Source organism: Sebastes fasciatus, chromosome 9 (assembly GCF_043250625.1).
Source record: "Sebastes fasciatus isolate fSebFas1 chromosome 9, fSebFas1.pri, whole genome shotgun sequence".
Lineage (NCBI taxonomy): Eukaryota > Metazoa > Chordata > Actinopteri > Perciformes > Sebastidae > Sebastes > Sebastes fasciatus.
Window position 1 is genome coordinate 9,481,977 of NC_133803.1, and position 24,803 is coordinate 9,506,779.

Here is a 24,803-nt window from a genome sequence, read left to right on the forward strand (position 1 = left end):
GCAATAAACGCTCATTCAGTATATTTTGTTTACACTTGATGTGTTTCAGGTAAAAAAGCAGTTACATCAACTTTAAGGTGTGACAACTTGTTCTTTAATTAAAAACACAGTCATTTGTACAAGAAATGTACACATAAAAATATACATGAACAACTACGTACTTTATGAATTACTGAAGACACAACGTAAGTAAACATAAAAAAATGCACACAAAAGGATGAGAAAAATGCCACAAAAAAAAGAAAAATGTGTTACGTTGCTTTGGTCTAGTCACAGTGGCTACATTTGAAATAGATATTTTGTCTAAATAAAAGACAATGTCACTCTGTTATTATACTATTTAGTGTTTTACATATTTACACAGAAAACGGTTATGCAACGATGAAGAGATGTGAGTGAAAAGACGGAAGTCCGGGATGCACACGGTACTTTTCAGTTTGGTTTGCATCACCTGTGTTTGTTGTTGATCTGTACCTGTGCTGCATCTGTGGTGAAGTGAGTAACAGTCTAGGTCTGGGTAGCAAATTAAATATGGTTGGACAAACCCAACTTGTTCCATTCAAAGTCACTTCCCATGGCTTTATGTTAATATGCAGAATTTGAATAATCTACAAAATCTCTCAAACCACAGTGAATGTGGTAAGGTCATGCAAAATATAGACTGATCAAACACTGATCAAATTTTCTGAAAGGGGTTCGACTGAATTTCCAAGTACAGGAAACGTAACACTTTCTTGGTTTGCATCAGCTCCGACCTCAAGAAGTCACTCAAAAATGACCTTTTATAAACTAACGAAACGAGCACGAAACCCAACGATGAACAAACATGAACCGGTGCGATATTATGATACTGACGATCAAATGAAAGATCAATCAAAATGGAGAGATAACAGATCAAAACGGCGTCTGAAAGAAAGACTCCAAACTGTGTTTATCAGCTGCAAAGTTTGGTCATCAGAGTATGTTTGTGTCACACGGGTTATGTAATGTAAACATATTTTCATGCATTACAGTATTAGGTGCACTCTTTCTATGCTGCCGCCTCCATTTACAACTGATCCGTCATTTGAAATATTGGTATGTGATATAGAAGTCTTTATACTTTGTATATTAAACCCACACTTATATCGGTACTACAACAAAATATCTTCAGGTGCTATATATAAAAAAATATACAACATCTCCTCCATTATATAGATTTCCATTTAACTATTATTCCTTGATATAGACTCTTTGTAAAATAAAAGTTCTCAGCCCGCTACTTTTGTTTCCGTAGAGACCCGCCATGCTCAGTGTTATACACAGCCCTGCATAATACTGCGAGAAAACAGCTTAACATGCTCCCCAGCCGACCCGCATCGAGGACATTCAGCGCTGGAGCTATTGCATCTGCAAATTCTCATCTCACCGCTATCTGAACCTCTGAAATCTGATACAACAAAGACATGCAGGCATGCCAGTCTTGCTACCTGTATAGCAGTCAGTGAAGATTATAGTCTCGGGGAGACTAGGAAGACTTTAAAAAGTGGTATTTGGCTTTGGGCTGCCAAGAGCTAAATAAAGAGCACTAATGGGAATGAAGGAGAATAAACGGAAACTCTGAATAAGCATGCCTTAAATCCCTCAGCGATGTGACGACCAAACTAGAAGAATATGCTCCATTTTTAGTTTCCTGATACCGACTGTTATAAAAATAGCTGAGTAAGAAGCAGAGAAAGAGATGGAAAGAGAGAGAGCAGACATAGAGACAAAGGCAGAAAGAGAGAGAGGAGAATCAGCACCATCCTGGTGATGTCTCCCATGCTACAGTCTGCTTCCTAGTGCTACATAATAGTAAAATGTAAATGTTTATGTCAGAGCTTGCTGCGTTGTCTGACTGAGTTGACACACTGGTCGAGTTGGTGGAAAACACGAGCAGCGTCCTTTGAACGCTTGGTTTTTGTGTCCTCTGTGGTTTGGGGTAAATGACAGATTGGGATGTCCACATGTGAACGTCAAAACTGGTTTGTTGAAGTTTGACGATTTGCATCACAAGAACGAACAAAAGAGCACAGGAAAGTTGTGCAAAAATGACACTGTTTCCCTTCATGAGCAGATTGTTTCATTGCCGGTGGTGACCATTTATACTGCATTTCTCTGGTGTGATAACAGTCATAATACATTCTTTTCTTTTCTTTTCAAATGCACTCTGCTGAGGAAATAGAGCACAAGAAGAACAAAAATATTCTCATCCTTTTATCATTTGTAAAAATGAACTGCTGATAATTATTTTTCATGTCAGCAGTTACTTGGAGGACTAGTAGTGCAGCTGTTGTTGTTGTTGTGTGGACGGTTGATGAGCTCATCATTAACAGCCAGCAGCGGTGATGTTGATGGGACTGCTGTCATGATACATGCATGCTGGTGGCAGGGTGTTTGTGTGCTACCGAGAAAGGGGTGACTGCTGTGCCTGTAGTAACATTTTTTTTTGCTTCAAGTCCCCGACGATTTCCAATACCCTGATTTGAACGTGGTCTGAGGAAGAAACACTTTCTTCACCGCTTTTGCTCCCACAGAAGGAAAGAAGTCTTTGTGCTGGCTTTGTAGTGGAGTAAAACCTGTTAAAAGCGCCCAAGGGGACACTTTATAAGGATTTATTGGAGTACTTAGCAGGAAGTAAGAATGCACCTTTGGGAGATCTCCCTTTTGACAGTGACGAGTGGCGAGTGCTCGCTCAGTGGTCCAGGTAAAGCCATGTTGAAGGTAGTGCAGTGTTTGGCCCGGAGTTTAATGTTTGGTTTGCATCCTCAGAGTCTTTTGTGAGTTGTGGTTCCATGTTTCTGTGCACATATTACTGTAAGTGTGTGTGTGTGTTTTTAGATCTCAGTGGCGGTAATTTCCTCAAAGTGGATGTCATTACTGCCACTGTGAACTTCATAGTCCTCCATGTCCCTGTTCTCCAGCTCAAGACTCAGCTCCCTCATCACTCGCTCGAGATCCCGGTTTCGACGGTACATCTGGATGTAGTTCTGCTGCAGCTGTTTCTGGTAGCGGATTACCTGGGTGGAGGGAAGTACGGTAAAGTAAGTAAATCAGTAGGGAGGATCAGAGGAAGCTTTAAAATGTGTTCGATAGCCCTATCCATCTGGACATGTATGACACTGAATTAAAAATGACAGATTAAAAGTCATTTTTCCTTCCTCCTTTTTACCTTTTCCTTCTCCTCCTGCCACACCCTCCTCTCAGTCTCAAACCGTGACAGTTGCTCCTCGCTAGTCCTCCTCTCGTATATAAGTTCAGCCTTCAGCCTGTCCACCTGAGAAAAAACGATAGAAGAAATGTTATAAACTGCACCGTTTCACTGGTGGAAGATGTATTTAGTCAACATATCCTCACATCCTCAACAGTTCATTTGATATCTTACGAAAAGTCCTAATTCTTCATGTGTTTACCTACGAGTGTCCGGCCACACGTGTCACATTCCGCTCGTTACATGCAAACAGTCATTTCAAAATAAACTTCCGTCTTCGCAGGAAACTACTTAGTTAGGTTTAGGAAAAGATCGTGGTTTGGGTTAAAATAACTGCGGAAGTGGCGTAACTTAATTACGGAAGTTACGTGACAAATAAATCAACTTTGACTTTTGATTTCACACAGGGCACGAATGTCAGTCTCCTGGGCGAAAATCCTATGAGTTTGTTGCTCTTTATACTTCCTGGTTTACGATTACGTGGATTACATACAAATTGATTGCGTAGAATATATACGAATTACAGTGCATTACTTTTCATAGGTATAGCTACGAATGGTGTATGAGAAAAGTAGTTCCTATACTTAAGTGAAAGTAATACAACAGTGTAAAAAACAGCATTGCAGGCAAATCTTATTTTAGCAAGTACAGAAGTATTACCAGCATGTGCTTTTGAGTTTCAAATTTGAAGGTACACATTATGCAGAAAAAATGTACATGTGATTGTTGTATTATTATATATTATATTGTTAACTTTTTAATACTGATGCATTAACATGTAAGCAGCATTTGGATGTCATTAATAGTCAAGGTGGAGCCATTTTTAACTACTTTTTATACTGTTTTGTAGTTTAATCTATAACAATGGATTATATCTTATGAAGCTTATCATATTTTTTAGTTCTTCATAAATATGGAATAAAAAGTAAGAAACGCAGTAGACATTTTCATTACTTATGCCTGGAAAAGTTGTAGTAGAGCTTTTGTACCTGTTGTCTGAGTCCCAACACTGCTTCTGCATTCTGCCTCTGAGCCTTGGCTTCATCACTCTCCCCTCCCCAGACCAGATGAGTCTCATCTGCGTCCCGGTACAAAGACGGACTGGGACCGCCCCTTCCTGACATGCCTCTACCCTGCTGGAGGGAGAGGCCCATGCTGTGCCCCTTCATGGTTAGATTTCCAGGTAGGGAGTGTACACTGTGATTGGACAGAGTGTCACGGAGGCGGACCGACTCCTCTTCCAGACGGCCCACCTTTTCCCGGAGCAGCTCGGCTTCGCTCTTGCGCCTCTGGAGCTCGTTCTCGCAGACTTCCAGCTCCAGAGATCGCGTCCGCACAGCCGCCGCGGCCTCGTGGGATCGAGCCTGGCTGGCTTGCAGCTCGGAGCGGGCTTCTCTCAGCTGGGCCTTCAGCATCACGATGTCTCCGGCCTTCTGGCTGAGCTCCGACTGGATCTCCTTCAACTGCTGCTTCAGGAGGGAGATCTCTCCTGACTTCTGACACACCTGAAGAGTCAAGAGCAAGTGAGTCAGAGAGAGGTGGAAGTGCTGAAAATACAGAACAAACAGTCTCTAATGGCAGATTACAAACTGATATTTTGGATTTGCTCTCTCCTTCAAGTTAAACCTCAGATTCTTTCAAGCTTATAAGCTTATAAGGTTAATTTAAGGTGTCTCCTCTGACACCTTTCTTTTGGGGGCATTTAATGCTTTAATTAGTGAGTCAAGGCAAAGATCCCCTGCCAGACTGAAAGAGGGATGTTGCAGTTCACACGGCACCTTTAATCACTTTAATCACTCTGACCCAACACCTCTCCAGTGTCTGACTCTCACTCACCTCCCACTTTGTCTCTTCCAGACGTGGCCCCAGCTGGGTCTGCTCCCTCTGGATGGTGGCACACCTCCTTTCCAGCGTCTCTCTGTCCTGCAGCAGAGAGGAGAAGTCCTCCTGCAGCTTCTTTTTCTCTTGCTGTAGTTGAAATACCTGACGACACACACAGATCCACATTTTACAACTGCCTGACATACTGAAACAGAAGACATGCACCCTCAAAGAAAGAATCTCCAGACTCACAACTAAAATACAAGACGAGCAAAGTAACATTTTGAAAATCTCTCTCAGTGTTAAAAGGGGTTTTAAGCACTTAGCGTACCTGTAACTGTAGCACCTGCTGCGCCCTCTGGGCCTTCTGAGAAGCCTGCTTCATCTTCGATGCACAGCTTTGTCTCAGTTCCTCCATCTCTCTTTCACAGCGACGCTGCTTCTCCTCATACACCTTTCAGAGCAGAAGACATTGGTGAGAGGTCAGAGGTCAGTGTTTCATCTGAGCTAACGTCATATTGTTATTCATTTGGTGTTTTAAAGGAAGGTTTGGTAGATTTTAGAATTTTTTTTTTGGTATATTAGTTGAAATTCTCTTTACATCCCGACAGCAATCAATAAATCATATGCTCTGAGGGAAAAAAAAGAAAAATCCAGTATCTGTGGCTGCAGGACTGTAATAAACCCGTCCAATGTTTTTATTCGGCCTGAATGTAATGATTGGACGGCCTACCTGTCTGCGTGCACTCTACCCGCGCACTCATTGTGCGTCACCGGAGTCTTCCACAATCTGCTAGCTTGACAGTTGTAAGTAATAACAATAGCCATGTTCAATAGTCATGTTCATTATGATATGTTTATATTCTTAATGATCATTTTGGGGGAGTGGCTTTGGATGGAGACTTGAAGCAACGGACTGTCAGTGTCGCCGAATTGGTGACTTTCTCTCTAGAGTTAGGGACTTTTGGAGCCAGTGCTGCTCGCTACTTTCATTGGAAAAGAGTTGGCAACACCGAGCTGTTTTTTTTTAGCTGGATCATTTTTAAAAATCTAGTGCACTCTTACTAGTTTCTCAAGATCGCCCACCCTGCTTTTAAAGGGAGGTTTGGTCCAGTGGTGAGGTGAGTGTCTTTATGTCTCACCTGGCAGATGGCAGCTTCATTCTCATCCAGATTTTCCCGGAGCTGCTGGAGCTCCAGGTCTCGTTCCCTCAGCTTCTCTTCCAGCTCCCTCACCACCGCCTCGTAGCCCTCCACGGGTGGCGGCGAGTGGCCACAGGACCCGCTGTCCGACAGGGGCTGCCCGCGCCCACTTAGCGACCCCGAGCCTGTGCTCTTGCTGGACGAAGAACGCCCACTGTCTGAGTTAGTATGGCCATGGCTCCCACTTCCACCTGAAGTGTTTCGGCCCAGGCCTTGCACGGGCTCCAGCTGGCCCCCGGAGCCAGACCCGGAGCTGGAGCCTTCACTGGGGGCCAGACTGTAGCCTGTGCTGCTGTGAGTAGGGAGGCTGGAGAGGGAATTCCTCCCTGAATCTGACATGGAGCAGGACTGGCTGTTCCGAGCATTGCGACCTCCGCTGTAGGAGTTGCGCTTCCCTTCAGTGCTGGAGCTGCTGCTCCCTCCAATGACGTTGGGGCCGCTGGCGATGTTGGATCCTCCGAGGGGCAGCAGGAGGTTAAGGCTGGCCTGGCTCTCTGACAGACTGCCGCCACCTGGCCGCGGTGACAAGTACTGCACGGAGTGGCGATTCTTGGGAACGACAGGTTTGAACGCTGTAGGACGGATCAGCACTTTCTCCATGTTCTAAAAGTACATAATTATATAAAAAAAACAGCATTAGTGATTGATAAAAGCTAAGCTGTGCTAATTAGCAACGGCTGAATAAAACTCATTAGAGAGGGGTGAGTGATATGCTGGCAGGTCATCCCTCCAGGCTCTGATTAGTTTAATTTGGTTTAATTGATATTCATGGGCTTCGTTAAGCAATTTCCTTAATGACTTTCATATCATCTAAGATATAGAGAGACAGGAAAGAGAGCGAGAGGACAGAGAAAATCTGATTAAAGGGCAGAGAAACAAGGAGGAGGGAGAAGAGTGGAGGAAGAGGCGAGACAAAGACAGAGGGGGTGAAAGCTCCTCACATGTTCCGTAAGCGTTTTTCTTAATGATCTTCCTCAGGGTTCACTAAATACGTCAGTGAATGTAAGCAAGCTCTGACATCGATCATGATGTGTCTGCAAGGTGAGGAGCTGTCAATTGATCCATCTGAGCCCGCCAGGCCAGTGATTAAGCTTCCCTCCGGATCGATGGAAGTAAATAGCCAATTAGACAGCTGACGTAATCCGCTGTAAAACATGTCAGCACATGCTGCAGAAATGCTCACACTGGTGTGTGTGTTTCAGGGAGAGCGGAGAAAAAAAAGAGTCCTCGCTATGATATTTAATGTCACAACAGGTAATCTTGAGCTGTAATTAAAGAAGACACTTTCCTTTAAATATCTTCAGGTCAGAGGTCATGGTCATCTACACAGCAGCAGTTACGGAGCTGGTAGGGATTCAGTGTACGATGAAAGCCGTTTAAACCCTTCCTGTGAGGTAGTGTTTCTACTTTCTATTTCACTTTATTGCCCCAAATGTATGTTGCCTACAAAATATTAAAGGGATAGTTTGTGTATTTTGAAGTGGGGTTGTATGAGGTACTTATCAATAGTCAGTGTATATTAAATGACGGTCGGTTGAATATTTTCACCGGTGTACCTTGCCGTCAGACAGCTATACAGTCTATGTTTCCGACAGGGAACTGATGCTGTTATCTATGCTCTCGCCAACATATACAGTACTTGACATACCTGCAATAAGCTAAATATATTTATTGCTCTAGCCTTACAGTCTACTCCTCTTACCTTCTCTAACTGTCCGGACACCGGGATGAGTTTGGGAGGAGGCCCTCCAATGTTGCCGTTCCGAGTCCTGTTGTCCCTTTGGTCCTCCGAGTCACTGCAGGGGCTTGCAGCCACCAGCACCACGTTGTCGTTCCAGTCTCCAACCACCACCTCGTCGCTCACATACCCAGAGCTCCCATTAGTGCTACCACCTATTGCTCCAGCAACCGTTACACCGCCTGTCCCGGCAGAGTTACCGGGCCGGGGCTGCTTCTTGGTGGGCAGCGGTGGAGGCAGAACCTGGGCATGGGGAAGCGTTTGGTTGCTGATGACCAGCAGCTGCTCCAGGGAGCTCCCGCTGCGGAGGGTGTTATCCTGGAGTCGGAAGCAGCTGGTAGCCGGCGTGGAGCGGCGGGACTTGGTGGTGAATTCGCTGGCGGCCCGGCAGTGTCTCTCCTGATACGTTCGGCCTGATATGAGGCTGCTGACAGAACCCATGGCTGTCCCGGGGCTGCAAGGCCCGCAGGGGCCGGGGCAGGAGCCTGAGGGGGAGTGGGATGATAGTGGCCGGCACTGCTGGACGTCAAGACCTAGATTTGGGTGGTCAGTCACGGTCAAAGGTAGGGCCTGAACCAGAGCCATGGCACCCTGACGGCGTCAGACACACCAAACACTCTGATGAGAGAGAAAATAAGGAGAAAAAAATGTATTCATAATATATACAACAGATGTGATTATTACACATGCTCTGTGGGAGAGTTGTACCCAAGCATACAAGGTTTTTCATTCAATGTTTCCAAGACATAATACTTTCTTCTAACTGCCAAAGACGTCACAACCAAGTGTATGCCTTTTCTGAGTCATTTATTAAGCAAACATTTGACGTAGACTCACAACATACACAAACAGGGCTGGCACTAGGTCCCAGCAAAGACTTTTGTACAGAGCTGAAACCAGTGAAACTCAGGTACAGCAGTGTGGATTGTGGTCGCACAGCCACACATAAAGATAAAGAGATGATACGATGAAAACTGACACCTAATATCAAAATATCTTCAAAAGAAATTCACCAATGACTCAGAGCTTTCTCATTGATTTCTCTAAGTAGGCAGTAAAGAAAATGTGCAAGCAGTTTAATTAAAAGTGTTTGTATTCTGAGCTATTACTGACCAGCAGCTGGTTTGACTCAGTAAAGATTAGAAAATTGAGTTTACTATTGAGTTGTATTTTCCATATATATTTCCAGAGATAGACACAGCTATTCAGGACAGTGAGGAAAAAAAACAATGGATAGTTTAACTCATCAAACACAGGTGCAACTGCATTGCTGTCATTAATGATTCCATCTATGTGTTCCGGTTTCAGGACCCTATTGTCACACTTGAATGGAACAGGCCCTCGCTAACATTATCAGTGACACATGCGTTTGTGATATAGTAGATAATAGGTCTTTTTCATGGAAGACATTTTGACTTGTCACAGTAAGAAAAGCACAGGTGTAAATAATTAAATTAATGATGGCTGCATATCATTTAACCAAACAACTTATGTTGCTAAGAAGTGAAAGTCAATTGTTCGTTCCATTGCAACATCAGCGCTCAGCAGCAGAGCAAAGTGCCGTACAAAAGTAAAACAAATTTTTTCTACTCTGTATAATCTTAATGTCTCTACTGAAATGGCCTGCGTTGAACAATACAAATATTATAAATATGCATACTATTATACAGTAACTATTTACTTACTTACTTATTTATTTATTAGACTTTTTTGCCCGGCCGCTTCCCAGAGGAGCATAAAGTGAACGATGGACATAAATGGAAGTTAGAAAAATCCAGCACACAGATTTTGAGAGCAATCTCAAACTTTTTCACGTCAAGGACCTCCAAAATCTAGATGTACAATATACCACAGACCATGGATGTATAAGAGGTTATGCCCTGCGTGTTAGTAAATAGCCTACAACTACATTAAATTCCGTTGATGTCATGCTACTAGCACTACTAGCTACTGGCCGATAGCTGGTTGTTTGGGAACAGAGACGTTAATACATCCACCACGGTACAGGCTTACAGCATACAGCCCACGGGTGTATTATAAGATAATAAAAGTGATGAATTACAGACAATATATCCATTATAATAGTCACATACAAGCAGCTAACCGGATATGTCAACGTGCAGAGCGGTGCAGTCCCATGGGTCTGATGCACGTTCATTATGCAGAGGAAAATAACTCTGGATTCAGCTATTAGTTAATTTTACAACTTTTAGGACATAACGATTTAAATGAGGGATATTAAAGTGTTCATACTGGGAAGTTGATACACCTAAAAAAAAAAAAAAATCCTCTGATTTACAGACGTCTCTTCATACATCCATGGCAATGGAGTCATTGGAATTGGCTCTGTTCTATCCAAGTGTCACAGTGAGCCGTGACGGTGTGACAGTGAGAAAGCACGCACAATACCTGGAAATCAGCCATTTATAACTTTACTACTTACACCTGCGTTTCCTACTGTGGAAGTACTATGCTTTAACTAAACAGGAAACATGATTACCACGGTTCTTGACAGTCGCTAATGTGATTTGTGCTTAGCATTTCATCCATGTGTTAAAAATATGTGAATGAGACTCATTATGTGGTAAATTAGCTTTGAATTGTAGGGCTAATTATCTTATCATTATCCTTAAATTGTTCAAATTAAAATGGTTAAATGCAAAATGATTAAATGCATAATGTTATCATAATATTCTTAACGTAATATTTGCAATATCAAAATGTGACACATTTACTTTACATAAAAACTTATTACAATTAAACACAATCTTCTTTGCAACAATGAAGCCGAATTATTTGTTGATTTTAGGCCTGTTGCCACTCGCAAACCTCATTAGCTACAGCCACTTAACAGCTGTTTATTTGAAACATGTCTCGTGGGGGAGCACGTCCCCAGACCCAGCGAAGGCTCATCCCTCATTAAATACACTCTATGTCTCTGGTGACGCCACTGATAACTGTCAATGTCATTAGCGAGGCAGGAAGAGGAAAAAATGGATGGATTTAGTCGAAACTGAGGATGACAGACAGAGGGAGAGAGAGAGAGAGAGAATGAGTCACGGTCATCGCCATCTGCAGCTGCTCTGTGATTTTCTTGAATGTCCCTGTCTGAACCTGGTGAGCAGTCATCCGTGTGTTACTTCTGAAGGAGTTTGAAAACTAGTCGCTTCACTGTTTCATGATCACAGTGCTCCTACGCCTATCAAAAACATCTTTGAAGAAAGGAATAATAGCCTCACTTGGTCACTGCACTATTTTTAGGATGAGAAACATGGATACATATTATTAACAACACAGAAAAGTGGCAGCAGATTAAGTCGTCCATTTGCAGATAGTATTATCAGTGTTAGTTTCCCGGGGGAGGAGGGGACGGAGAGGGGACACGTATCCTCGGTCTGTCGTGCCAAGCCCAAATCCGTCTGGCCAAGTGGAATAATCCATGCCAGCTATGTCTGCCAGGACTAACACAATCACACAGATTGACACTCATACACGCACACACACACACAGTGATGTGCATGTACATGTACATGAACATCCACACACACACACACACACACACACACACACACACACACACACACACACACACACACACACACACACACACACACACACACACACACACACACACATAGCGATGTGCATGTACATGAACATCCACACACACACACACACACACACACACACACACACAAAAAGCCTGGATACATCAACGGGGCGCACATCATTCATGCAAGTCCTGAATACAAAATAGTCTGATGATTGAAAGTTTTGGAAATAAGAAGTTATTGTTTTGTTTATTGAAGCACAATTTAACCAAACAACACAGCCCGGTTGCACAAAAAAGGCGTGTAAATGACACAATAATGCGCAAGGCAAAAGCGCGTAATAAGAAGGAGTTCTTGTTTTAGGCGTGTCATTTTCACACGTGTATTCTGTACTGACTGCAATGTAATGACATAGAATAAAAAGGGAGAAAGGCCGCTGATGGCGGGCGGGAGGGGAGGCGGATGGGTGCAACCAGGAGGCCGGTGTTTGAGACCAGTGTTTTGTTTTGTAAGTTACGTTAGTGACGGTTGTCACGTGTTTTCCGTAGTGATGTTATGTTGTTTCCTTACTTATTGTGCGTATGTATTAACACTTTTGTTCTTATAGTGTGTGGTGAGCAACGATTTGGCCAAAACACCACACCACGCACTAACAGATTCCACTTATGTACAACAAGAGACCTATTTAAAAAAAAACTGAAATCTTGTGAAATCTCTTGCGATCAAAACGTGACTTTTACTGTAAACAAACATGGTGGTTGACAACGATGTAAGTTTTTGCACTACTTTGTACTGGAAATTCACGAAGAAAAAAGAAAGAATATGGATGAAATCATGGAGACACGTTACATTAACACTTGCCACAAATCAACAAGTTGGTCCTCCATTTCTGAGGTCCGTCTTACTACAACTTTATACTTTACGTTTCGCATTAGCCGCAGCCGCCATGACGGCGGTTGTTGTCCTTCCTTCTTCAGTCAGTTTGGTTCTCAATAGGCTATCGTTCTTTCCCACGTGACTGCGTAATCTGCTGTCTTCACACAACAGGATATCCGATCGTATGATTTGAAATCAGTGCGGGCAAAATGAACTTCGAGCCAATTAGGGGATGTAAAAACACTCTTAACATACCTCAAACCACATAATATCTGGAAAGATAATCTTTAGAACCATCGAAAAAATTGGGGTTCTGCTGACCATTGTCGGGAGGGGGGAATCTGGCCCAAAATCAGCTTAAATCAGCTTAATTCTCGTGTATTGTGTGCCCCGCGTAAGTGGTTTTGTTGCCTAAACCTAAGTAAGTGTTCTTGTTGCCTCCTGCTGGTACTGCACCTTCATACACACGTGTAATATTCACGCCTCAGAGAGGCAAAACGTGACACTGACACGCACTCCGCTGGTGGACAGGCGGGTCTGTTACACGCTTTGGCATGATATCGGTTTGAACAATTAAATCAGATTGAGATTTATTGCCAGAATCCTCTGAAATATGTGTGTTGCAAACTCTTTCACATTCAAAAACAAACAAAAAGCATTTAAGTATAGCACAATATTGTGAAACAACAGCTTATATTCTGGGAGCCTCAGTATGCTCCAAACAAAGTGGCTGTCGGACCAAAAGGCATCTGATACACGGGAATTGAGGAAAAAAAAAACAGGTTTGGCCTAATTATTCATTAATCAGTCACTCAGCAGGGTGGTTCAATTCTTGCCAGTTGACGATACATTGCCTAAACTGTGAGCATGTCTGTGAGTGTGTGAAGGGAGTGAAAGAGAGGAGACAGACTTCATGAGTACGCATGAGTCAAGGAGATTAAGATATGTGTGGTATGTGATCTCTTCCCATGCCTAAACAATCACGCCTCACAACCTCCTTTCACCTTTTATCCAGCCGTGCCCACCTCTTCTTCACTCCCAGCCCTGACAAGGACCTCTCAGGCAGAGATAATAGAATTAACAACCCTCTGAGACCGTCAACCGTGACCCCCCTCAGCCCTAACCCTGTGACCCCCTGATGAGTGGAGGAGAGCTGGTCTGATTCTGCCCTCCCACCCCTGTGACCTCCATGGGTCTGTTTTTGTCCTGGCTACTCGGGCAACAAATCCCAAAAGCTAATTTCCCTGTCTGATGTTGCTCACTGGTTGTTTCTTGAAGTTATTGAAGCCCTCCTTACTTCTCCTCCCCTTCTTGGCTGCATTCCTCTGACAAAGTGAAAATACTTTTACCATCCCTCCATCTCCATCCGCCCTCACCGCTTCCTCCACCTTCCTCATTACACACATCCTCCTCTGCTGTCAGCAGCGCAAGACAGGCAGAGAAAAACCAGTCATCGTCACTAAAAATAGAAAACATCTCAAGTGCCTGAAATCATTGTGATAGTCTTTCATGAGGCGTTTCTGTCAGCGAGGCATTCGATTCGACGTTCAAAAATAAACTCCAATAGTGTCGCAGCCAGCTATTACGGGGTCAACCCAGGGCCACTTTACACCGCTTCCTGACACTCTAAAACTATCAAATGATGCTGAATGTCTTAAATGCATCCTCACTGCTTCTGACAGGAACTGGAAATACACCAAGTGATTGTGAGAGTTTACCCCCCCTCCCCCATGTCACCAACTGGCCCTGGATGAGTAAGAGCAGGACTGACAGAAGAAAGAGATTTCCAGGTAGCTCTCTAACAAGATCCAGAAGTGGGGTCTGTGACGGGGAAATAATCCCGTTATGATAAGTCTGTTCATACCGCCAGTGTTACCCAGGAGAGGAAGCCCATTATCCCACAGCAGCAGATCGCCCCTTACAATCACACGCAACCTCCGAGCGGTTCCGGAGTTAGAAAAGCGAGAATAAGGCAGAAGAAAGAGAAGTGGGTTTAGGGGGTGAGAACACAAAGGGCGAGATGGGGGCGATGGTCTGGGGTTTAAGGGAATTCAAATACCAGGTAGCCCAAAGAGAGGCTCCAGAGAGGCCAGAGCTCTTGGGAACACCGGGCATCTATAATCCTGTTTGGACATTATTTGGCCAGCACACAGACACTGAGGTCTGAGCACCTTAAGATCTCCCAACAGGAAAATCAAAGGTGAAGGCAGACATCATTTCCTATCTGAACCATGTCCTCTTCTGCCAAACACCGGACACATTACTTATATAAGTTTTCTTTTCTCTCTTTTATCATCTTCCTTCCACATGTCTGCCTCTTTCAGATATTGTAAAATGATAAGAGACACAAAAAAATGACAACTGAAATCTACACTCCAGTGTCAGCCGATGTGAGCCATCAATGTGAAAACAAACCAAGCTGAAGCGTCCTCAGTCCTGTAAAACCAGAGATTATGGGTGCATGTTGTCATGAGATCTACATTAGAGCAAAGGCAGCAGATTTGTTGCGTGGAAGCCTGTTAAAACATGGAAAACGTACATACTAGCAAAGCTACAATAAGTGCAATGTTTGCAGTGTTGGCTCATAAAATTGCAGAAGCTGGAACCAGCAAATGTTTGGCACTCTTATACCCCTTTTCCACCAAAATTACTGGAAAACCCGCGAAAAATAGGTGATAGACTCCTTTCAAATTGTCAGCAGACAAGTATGCCATTCTGTTTTTGTTTTTTCACGTTGCCTTTGACGTCATGGACGTACCGGACGGCACTGGAAGCAGGGTTAGTAAAGTTCAGTGTTAAGGGGGTTACTTCTTTTTTTTTAAATATCTATTACTCACTCAGTCTCTCTTTCAAACTCTCAAACTAGAGTTGGTGATTGCTGGAACAGTGGAGAGACTAACAAAGACGGTTTTGATGAGTTTTATTTTGTTTCTGTCAAGTTTGAATGCAGTGTGTTTTTACAATGATCAGCGAGGTAAAATTACTGTTTCTGTCAATAGAGTCTGGTGGCGTTGAGGAGAGCATATAAATTGTATGTTTCGTACATTAATAAATTGCAATAATTCCAATTCCAAATCCCTGTTTTTTTAATTTATTATATATTCATTTCAACGCGCGTCACATAGCATCGCGCCAGAAAAGGGGGCGCAAATTAGCGTGTCCACTTGGGTGTGCAGAGTCATTTGTCACGGGAATGAATGACGATTGTAACCTTTTCCACTGAAGACAAAAGCCAGATGTTTTGTTCAGTGGGAAAGGAGCTTTAACTTTATAACTTTAAATGATTACTCAATTAAAACCCTCAGTTTTCTGTAAATCTGTCTGAATTAAACTTGCATTCATTTATGTTTTGGCACAACATTGACATATTATCACATTGATATTAAGTTGGTATTGCAAGCATGTGAGCAAACATTTGCTTAATTACATATCCAGCAGAGAAGAAGCAACATTAGCTTTCATTTGGAGTCATGTGGAGGCTACCCAACACGCATATATGTCCAATATTCACTCTCCTTTTAACTCTGTTTTGGTCTCCACCTTTAGCTGCTAAATGCTCCACTGTGTTTACCATCTATTCACTAACTGTGTCTGCCTGCTGTTTGTTGCTGAGCAGGTTGTGTACAATTGTTTTTTTAGAGCTTTTTCAAAGAAAACAGTCTGCTGTGGGTGAAAACAGCCTGCTACAGTATGAGAGCGGTGAGTGTGGACCAAAGGATTAAAATTTATGCGCCTTACCACTAAAATAATGAGCTTAAAGATGCTAAAACGCTCAGTAGAGCTGAGGGGAACTGCAGAGCTGGGTGATAATTCTTTCACCTTGAGCCATTTGATCCACTGTTAATATAAAAATATTGATTAGTGCAGCTTTAACCATTAGTAGAGGTGGCATCCCCCTAACAAACTACAATGTTTTTTTAGGTCTTCCACATTCTTCCTCTACTTTCATCCTTCTTTCCTGTTCCTGACTATTTCCACCCATATCCCTTTCCTCTCTTCCTTACCTCCTGTGGTAGATTATTGCTCCACTGCTCTCCTGTCACTCTTTTCTTTCCCATCCCCCTCTCTCTCCTACGACTCCCTGCTCACTGGTCTATGCAGCTAGATTTTCATCGGCCCCTTCTTTAACAGCAGCACCACAGCGTGACTAACCGAAGGCAAAGCCAGTGTGAGGAGAGAGCAACAGGTGGAAAGTATAAAATTGTCAGATCAGAGCAGGCACTGTATGGACGAGGGCAAAAGTATCAGTATGCGAGCGATAATAAGAACCATTCATAATAAAAAATGCCTTTGTATAACGTTTCTGCTTCTTTAATGGGTGGTCACTGCCCGCCCGGTAGAGTTTCACAACATGATCACAAAAACAGTAGTCAGTTAGTGGTACCTAAACACTTACAATAAAGCAGGAGATTGAAAGCAGGGCTGTAGTCAAGTCCAAGACCAGGTCCAGTCGAGTCCGAGTCAAGACCAAGTCCTAAGGCAGTCCAGACCAAGTCAAGACCGAGCCCAGAGCAAATTGAGTCCTGTTCAAGACCATAATAGGCAATAGTGTCTTTCCATTGCTTATATGGTGATCAAGGAGTTAGGATGGATAGGGATAATCGATCTATAAACAATATTGATCCATCTTCTAACATCAGACTAATCGATGCATAGAATTTAGGTTTGAGGATCATTAAAGTCTAATTCATAAACCTTGAATTTGATCCGATATTTGCTACGTTTCTACCACGGGACTACGCCCAATATGCCCACAAGCAAGGACATTTTCATTTTCAATGTATTTATTGAGATTATTATTCATGCAAATAGGAATGGACGAGGAAGTAGGAGTGCTACAGTACCTCCTAAAACAACCATTAATTCATAAGGTTTCAACTTTGTGTTAAACTATAGTGTTTTCCCTTTTCTTCCTGGGAAACAGGCTATATATGTAATACACAAGTAGGCTATCTGTGTTGGGAAAGAGGATTATGTTTCATCTGTTTAATATTATATGTATTAGTCCATTATTCCTTGTGATGCAGACTCTGTCGTGCACGACAACATTGAGGAGAGAGAGACAAAGAGGACAAAAGTGTACACAAAAACTGTCTTTGATCATGACTCATGAATCCTACTGTTACTGTCCAATTCTCAGGTTTTTCAGTGAAGTGAAGAGAGTCCAAGACAAGTGCAAGACTTTAAAAAAAAAAGTGGACTCGAGACCGGACTCGAGTACTACAGCCCTGATTGAAAGAGTGTGGGGTCGAGGTGAGAGCTTGTTCAGACCAGCAGAAATATTCCACTCTGGTATACAGAGCCTGGGTGGCCTTGATTAATCCTGAGACCATTGTTCCCAGTGGATGGAGAGAGCGAGGAAGACAGACTGAGGTAGAGAGAAAATCAGGTGAGTCACAATAATCCTCTGCGGTTGCTAACAAAAGAAAATCCACAAGTACAGGCAAGGCAGCAACACACTGACACACACAATACCTCAGCAGGGCAATCACTCCACACCTAATCCACTCTCCCATTTATTTGTCACGCATCTACTCACTGAAAGTCCACAATAAAACTTCAAACAGGCAAGAGAATGGTACTGGAGTGAAGTCAGCCGACTCCACTGTAAAATGAGTTGAAGTCTTTTCATGTTTTGCCAGAAGACCTGAGGTTATAATATCCCTCCATTCCAACACAATGACTGTCTGTCTGAGCGGTCGCTCACTGTCACCTACCCCCACATGGCTTGGCTTTAAGGTCTCACAGTGTGTGTGTGTGTTTGAGATTGTTGAATGCGTGCAAACCCACTCAGTCCTCATTAACCCGTCGCCTCACTGCCAAGTCTCTTTTCACTCAACCCAGAGAGATATTGTCCTCTTTGGCAAAGTAACATGGTTGACGTTGTGGCTTAACAAAAGTTGTGAGTTCAGGTTTTCTGTGGTGATACAAACGAAGAAATAAGGTTTTCTAAAAAAGTGAGTCTGTGCAGGAGTAATTGGCAACAGGTCCTCCCACAGTCCGGTTTTTCCCCCCTTTTACAACCGAGTTGTTGCTGTTACAGACTTTAGTTTCTCCCTCTGTTTGGGAGCGTTGCGATGGCAGCGGAGGCCCACATTCTTCATGCACGGGGCGAGTTGAGATAGAGAGAGACAGGGAGAGCGGGAAAAGGAAGGAAAGAAGAAAGAGAAAGAGTGAATAGGTGAATGAGTGAGTCAGTTTGTGTGTGTGTGTGTGTGTGTGTGTGTGTGTGTGTGTGTGTGTGTGTGTGTGGGTGTGTGTGTGTGTGTGTGTGACAGTCCGACAGCAGACAATTTGGCTCTTTAGCATCTCAAAGCATCTGGCCTCAATTCGGACGTGAGAGGCTGCTGGAGAAGTGGGGTGAACGAAGCCTAGATTCTTTTTCTCTATATCACTCACACACATTTAACTGCAGAGAAACTCACAAAGTCCCTGTGGGGGTTGACAGAGAGAGCAGCCAGCGATCTATTGAAATGGGATGCAGTAGACGTCAATGACATGAAAGTAGCGACGCAGCCTCGTGAAAACACCATGGTCATTTGGGGACACAAACTGCCAATCAGACGCTTATTTAAGGGTCCTGTTTGAAATGAGTTGTCCTGTTAGTTTCTCCACAGAGAGCACTAGCTGACTCAAGAAAACTGAGGTTGCATGAATATTCAGTCAAGGTAAAATCTTTACCATATGTCAAAGCATATGCTCGTGCCCCTTCAAACTACGCCATGCTGTAGGTACTTAATTATGCATGGATTAAAAGTAAAGCTGTCATCTGAATGTCACTCTTTTGTTTTAACAATACTGGGGTATCATCTGACATTTTTTTTGATACTATAGTGCCAAGAACGTACCAGACTTTCAGTAAGGTATCACACTTTTTTCATATTTCTATACAAAGCACCTCTTTTCATTTAACAAAAGAAGCCAGAAACCTAGTTCAACATTTTGGGAAACACTCTTATTCACTTTCTTGCCGAGAGTTAGATGAGAAGATAGATACCGCTGTCATGTCTGTATGTCGGTTAGCTTAGCTTAGCATAAAGACTGTAAACAGGGGGAAACAGCTAGCCTGGCCCTGTCCAAAGGTTAAAAACTCCACCTACCAGCACCTCTAATGATAACTAATTAAAGGCCTTTACACACCAGGGGAGCGATGAATAAACGCCAAAAAATGCAAAATACTCGCCTGTGAATATTATATTATATTATATGTCTTTTATTGTGAAAGGTAAGAATGGAAAGAGTGGATCTGGTCTGCGATGCCTTTATCAAGGTTGAAAGGAGTAATTTGCGGTCTTGGTTCGGACTTCAAAACATCCGTGTTGTTGTTTCATAAATATAGGTGCAACTCAACCCGTTCCGCACAACGTGATTGGTTGACGCCTTTATTCCCAGTGCGAAAGCATAGAAAATACAACCCCTTTCCGAAAATATTTGTAATATTCGCGTTCTGTGTGAAAGAACTGACAAAAACAACAGTTTGAAAAAATAAATTGACGTGCAAATTAATCGCACAAAACAATGCAAGCCGGTGAGTAAAGGCCTTAACATGTAATATTTTGTTTGTGTAAAAATTTACAAGGAGTGGCAGCTGGTTGGCCGTGACAACTAAACAATTCCTTTAAAAAGTCAAGTAAAAATAGGAACTATCTAAACAAATAAAAAGTAAATAAGATTAAGAATCTGACCAGACATTTGATGTTAGCTTTCATTACTCTTTTGATACATTTTTCAGAGTTTCCGTCCCCAGCCCAACGCAGCACTATAGAGCTGAAGGTTCTGCAGTCAGCTGGCATATAGGAGGAGATTGAGGTAACAGTATGTGAAATAGGGGACATTCCTGGGCCGCTCCAAATGTTGGATTTTTCCAGTAGGTTTTCCAGTCGCTGACAGTTATCCAGCGGCGGTCAGTGGTCAGACCCGCAGACACTGGAAATACCAAGAATGCCGGTGGTAGAGACACAGGGATTAGTCTGGCCGGTGGACTACTGTTTGTCAGCATCAATGGCCAGTTCAGGCTTTACTTAATACAATAATTGGGGGCGGGTCTGATCTCTTATCAATGCAGGTCATTTTGTTTTTCAGCATGGTGTGTACTGGAGTATATTTTGGAAAATCCAGGTCCTCAGGCTGTTCTGACTTCTCACTGTCCCAAATGTGGAAAGAAGAGTAAAGTTTTCCCTCCTAAACTTCCCTTCCTTTCCTCCCCCTGCTGCTTTGGTTGTGTGAACAGTGGAAGGCCATTGTTTCAGTTTAACAGAGGGCAGAGAGCAGAGCGACGGGGCCTGTTATCTCACACTGAAAGCAACACTTTGACTGACAATTGTGAGCCATAATGTGAGGGAGGAGGGAAGTGACGGGAGCCTGGATTGTAAGAGAGCGATTTACTTACTACAAGGCTTCTGTGAGGAGAAGTAGGCCACAATATCTGCTCAGCAAAGGTGTCAGCTTTAGCGTGAAATCACAGAATATAACACACACAATGACACACACACACACACACACACACAGTGCTACTACCAAGCAAATGAGTTCCACAGCAGCTATTACATAAGCAGCGACGCCTCACGCTAACTGTGCCAGCCTCGATGTATAATTCACATCCACTCATCTGAGAAAATATCTGACACGGCAAAGAAGCACATGTGCAGACATATTCAGACACACTGTCCGTGCCACTGTAATGATGGAGGGGAGTAGGGGGGGGGACAGACTGGCATGGAAAACACTCATTCAGCAAACTGAATAGAAGCCAGGCCGACGTCTAATCTCTCGCTGTCTTCCTGTGTTTCTGTCTGTCTCTCTCTCAGTCTCCCTCTTTCAGTGCTCCACCATGCTTCTCAACTCGAGGCTTTGCATAAATACCTGGCATGACATTCAGCTCGACGGGATCACTGGAAAATAACGGAGCCGTGGATGGGAAGTCGAATCGAATCCAGTTTTGTATCCTTTAACCAATCTTTTTGGAAGGGGGAGCAGAAAAGGAGGGCAAAAACAAGGTCTTGCTACCTTTTATTTGGAGCTACTTTACTACCTTTTAAAGCTTCAGTAGGCAGAATATTTTTGGCATCATTGGGAAAAAATTCCATAATAATCTTTCAGCATATTGTAATTCAAGTGTTCTGAGAGAAAACTAGACTTCTGTACCTCCTCATGGCTCTGTTTTCAGGCTTTAAAAAAGTCTAGCCCGTGACGGGAGACTTTGGCCAATCACAGGTCATTTCAGAGAGAGAGCGTTCCTATTGGCTGTTCATTCAACGGAGGCAGCTGTCAATCACTCGCTAACTCTGATCAAACAGTCAAACTAGGCAGCGCTGATCAAATATGAATCAATATTCTGTTACTGTAATGCCTAGTTCTCTCCTCAAATGTTTTCAGAAACATCTTGTAGTGTACTGTTTAGCTGTAAAATGAGAAAGTTTGCTTTGGCTGGTGGGCGGTGCTTGGTATTTCCTCAACTGATCTCAACATGGCTGCTGGGTCACAAACTTTCTCATTTTACAGCTAAACAGTACACTACAAGATGTTTCTGAAAACATTTTAGGCAAGAAATAGGCATTACAGTAACAGAATATTGCTTCATATTTGATCAGCGCTGCCTAGTTTGACCATTTGATCGGAGTTTGCCAGTGATTGACAGCTGTTCAGAGACGGCTCCAAGGCTCCAGCTCGGCTCTGATTGGTTGTTTTCCTCCGGTCTGTGAAATCTTGCAGATGCCATTAGGAGCACCGGAGGACACAGAGGCACATGATTTTTTTTTTCAGGTTACCTGTCTCATTCACTACTGTCAGGATATAGTGATTGTTTTTTTAATCATATTTGCTCCATTTCTACCCACTGCAGCTTTAATGCTGTACATGTACACACCATCCACACACACTCACACACACACAGGAAGCATGAGTCAACATGGCTGGAAAGCGTATGCAACCTGCTACACGTGACATTTACCTCATTGTTTTGTTCAGAGCAGATGAGGTAACCCATCTCCTCCGTCTCTCTGTCCCCCCCACTCTCACTCCCCTCCAGTTAAACTTTACGTCAGCGTTGGCGTCTCGACACCTGCCCATTTAAAGCCGCTATGTTAATGGGGTGGAACGCCACTCCTTACACCAAAACCCCCCAGTCTGCATAATTACAGTCTCCTCTCAAATGAAACCTCAACATTCACGGTCAAACAGACAGCTGCTACAAAGAGTTGAGTGAATGGAAGGCCCTCTAACCGCCCTGACTATAAACATATCTGCTGACACATCACTCTTGGGCCATAACAAACTTGATGAGAAACTACAATATGTGGCCCAGGGCACACGAGGAGTCTTGTAATTACACGCGTAGGGAAGACAGAAGAGAAACAACTGCAGCCTGCTTCTCCCAAAGTGCTTCGTCATCAAAAGAAACAAAGATTCCCCTCTGAGCCTTCTGGGTAAAAACATGTTTTGTACAGGTCACACTTCTGAGATGCAGCCTAATTGTCTGCTCTGGTAGAAATCTATCTGCTGCCTCATGCTCTTTCTTATCTTGAATGTGAGTGTGTGTGTGCAGGAGGCAGATTGAATAACACCTTCCTCCTCCTCTTTCCTCTTCCTCCTCCTCCTCCAGTCCAACTGTCCAGAGGGTGGGACAGCTTTTCGAAAGGCTGAAATTTCAAATCAATACCCCAACAGTCTGTAATGAGCAGATTACCAAGGGTCGGGATTAGAAAACCTGGGCTCACACACCACCAAAAACCCCATCATTGCCACCTCAACAGATCGAAGCTGCCAGGTCTGTTTGTCTGGCTTGTGCAGGCCAAAAGTCTCCAGGGTCATTTAGAGCGGCTACAACTTTAGAAACTTTAACGCCAGTCAGCTGACTCTGAATCATCCAGCTGCCTTCAATCTCTGGAAAAACGACAGGAAGTTTTCCAGGGATCATTATTTGACAAGTTATATCTCAGTTAATCCAGATTTCAGAAGACATCATCAACTTTTTCTGGCCTTCACTGACATTCCTAAACTAGTTTCCTATCCTGTTCAAATCAGTGTTTGTGTGTGTGAACGGGGCTGCCAAGCAACTTTTGTCTCAAACTCTTTCCGTTACACGCCTTCCATTATTGGCATTTCCGCAACTGACACCCTCTTAAGTGGCTTCACACCGACTCAAGGTGAATACAAAGTTTCCTCAGGCAAATTTCTCTTCACGCAAAGGAAGCCAAACTGGGATAAAGGGCAGGGTAAAAGGGAGTTTGGAGAATTTAAGACGCACACACTTATGCAGCAGACACATGCACATGCACACACTCACCCCAATGAGAGCCCTGCATCGCTGCCTCCACTTGTCTCTCTTGGTAAAAAAAGAAGTAAAAATCACTCCAGTCTCTGTTGACTCGTCTCTCCTTCTTTCCCCCCCCGTCGTCTACCTCTTCTCTACAAAACTCCAGCTTCCTGCCGTTGCCTCTGCACCGCGCCAGGACTTCATATCCCGACACGAGGACTTTCAAATGGAAGCCCCCTTTATTTTCCTGTCCTCTCCTCCTTCTCCTCCTCTCTCTTCTCACTTCACTCCACTGTTCCTCTTCTCAGCTTTCCTTCCCTGCTGTCTGCCTTAGCACCGCCTCCCCCTCCTCCTCCTCATTCCTCCCTCCCCTCTCTCACTTTTTGTCTGCCAGCCCCCCTGCCTCCAGTTCCCCTCTTTTAACACACACTGCTTCTCTCTCCTCCCCCTTCTCTTTTTAGCCCGAGCTTCATCCATCCCCTCCTCTTTCACACACTCTGCATCAACACAATCCTGCGTCAGATTGAACATTTTTAGTAATTTTATCCACTATTTCTGATTAGTGGGTGTGTTTGTGTGTGAAAGCTGGATGGCCCACAGGCATTCAGTGGAACACCTCCTCTCACCCCACTGTTCAGCATCTATCCTTTGCCTGAATAACAGTGCAATTATGAAACAACATCGACCACATCAAGAGCTGCAGCCGCTATAGAGGGAGGGAGGGAGGGGGTCAATTCACTCAAATGGGGTAAATTACATAACATGTTTCTGTTCATCTTTGTGCCTGCACACTCCACACGCTCCGCACGCTCTCATGTGCTGAGTTTATAATCAGCAGGTAACAGAAAGCAGGGAATGAATGACAGGAAAGGTTTTGCTTGTATTTTTAGTGATGTGTTGAAGCTGTTTGATCGAAGGTGAAGTTGAGAGGGTGATGGTAGAAAGAAAAGTGGGTGCAGTGAGACAGGCAATCTGTGGCTGTGTTAAGGCTGCAATTAGTGATTATTTTCTTTATCAATTAATCTGCTGATTATACATTAAAATTTCTTGTTTTGGCTGACCGACGGTCCGAAATCCAAGGACATTGAATTTGAAATCATATAAAACAAAGAAAAGCAGTCAATCCTCCCTT

At 43.5% G+C, this 24,803-nt stretch overlaps 1 protein-coding gene across 3 annotated transcripts in view; it reads right to left on the bottom strand.

The window, feature by feature from the left end:
• Positions 1–71: 71 nt before the first annotated feature.
• The window catches only part of lzts2a (leucine zipper, putative tumor suppressor 2a), a 52,902-nt gene continuing 28,170 nt past the window's right edge, over positions 72–24,803 (bottom strand). Inside the window, exons 1-8 of one of the 3 annotated variants that reach the window (XM_074645890.1) lie at positions 23,702–24,009; positions 7,955–8,608; positions 6,193–6,855; positions 5,382–5,504; positions 5,066–5,212; positions 4,219–4,734; positions 3,191–3,295; positions 72–3,038 (exon numbers count right to left, since the gene is read on the bottom strand). In XM_074645890.1, the coding sequence (XP_074501991.1) occupies positions 2,856–3,038; positions 3,191–3,295; positions 4,219–4,734; positions 5,066–5,212; positions 5,382–5,504; positions 6,193–6,855; positions 7,955–8,575 (2,358 nt within the window). In that variant the 5' untranslated portion in view covers positions 8,576–8,608; positions 23,702–24,009 and the 3' untranslated portion in view covers positions 72–2,855. Of the gene's footprint in view, positions 3,039–3,190; positions 3,296–4,218; positions 4,735–5,065; positions 5,213–5,381; positions 5,505–6,192; positions 6,856–7,954; positions 8,609–13,766; positions 13,854–23,701; positions 24,010–24,803 lie in introns of those variants that run through there. The other 2 variants (XM_074645892.1, XM_074645891.1) reach the window with 2 other exon arrangements.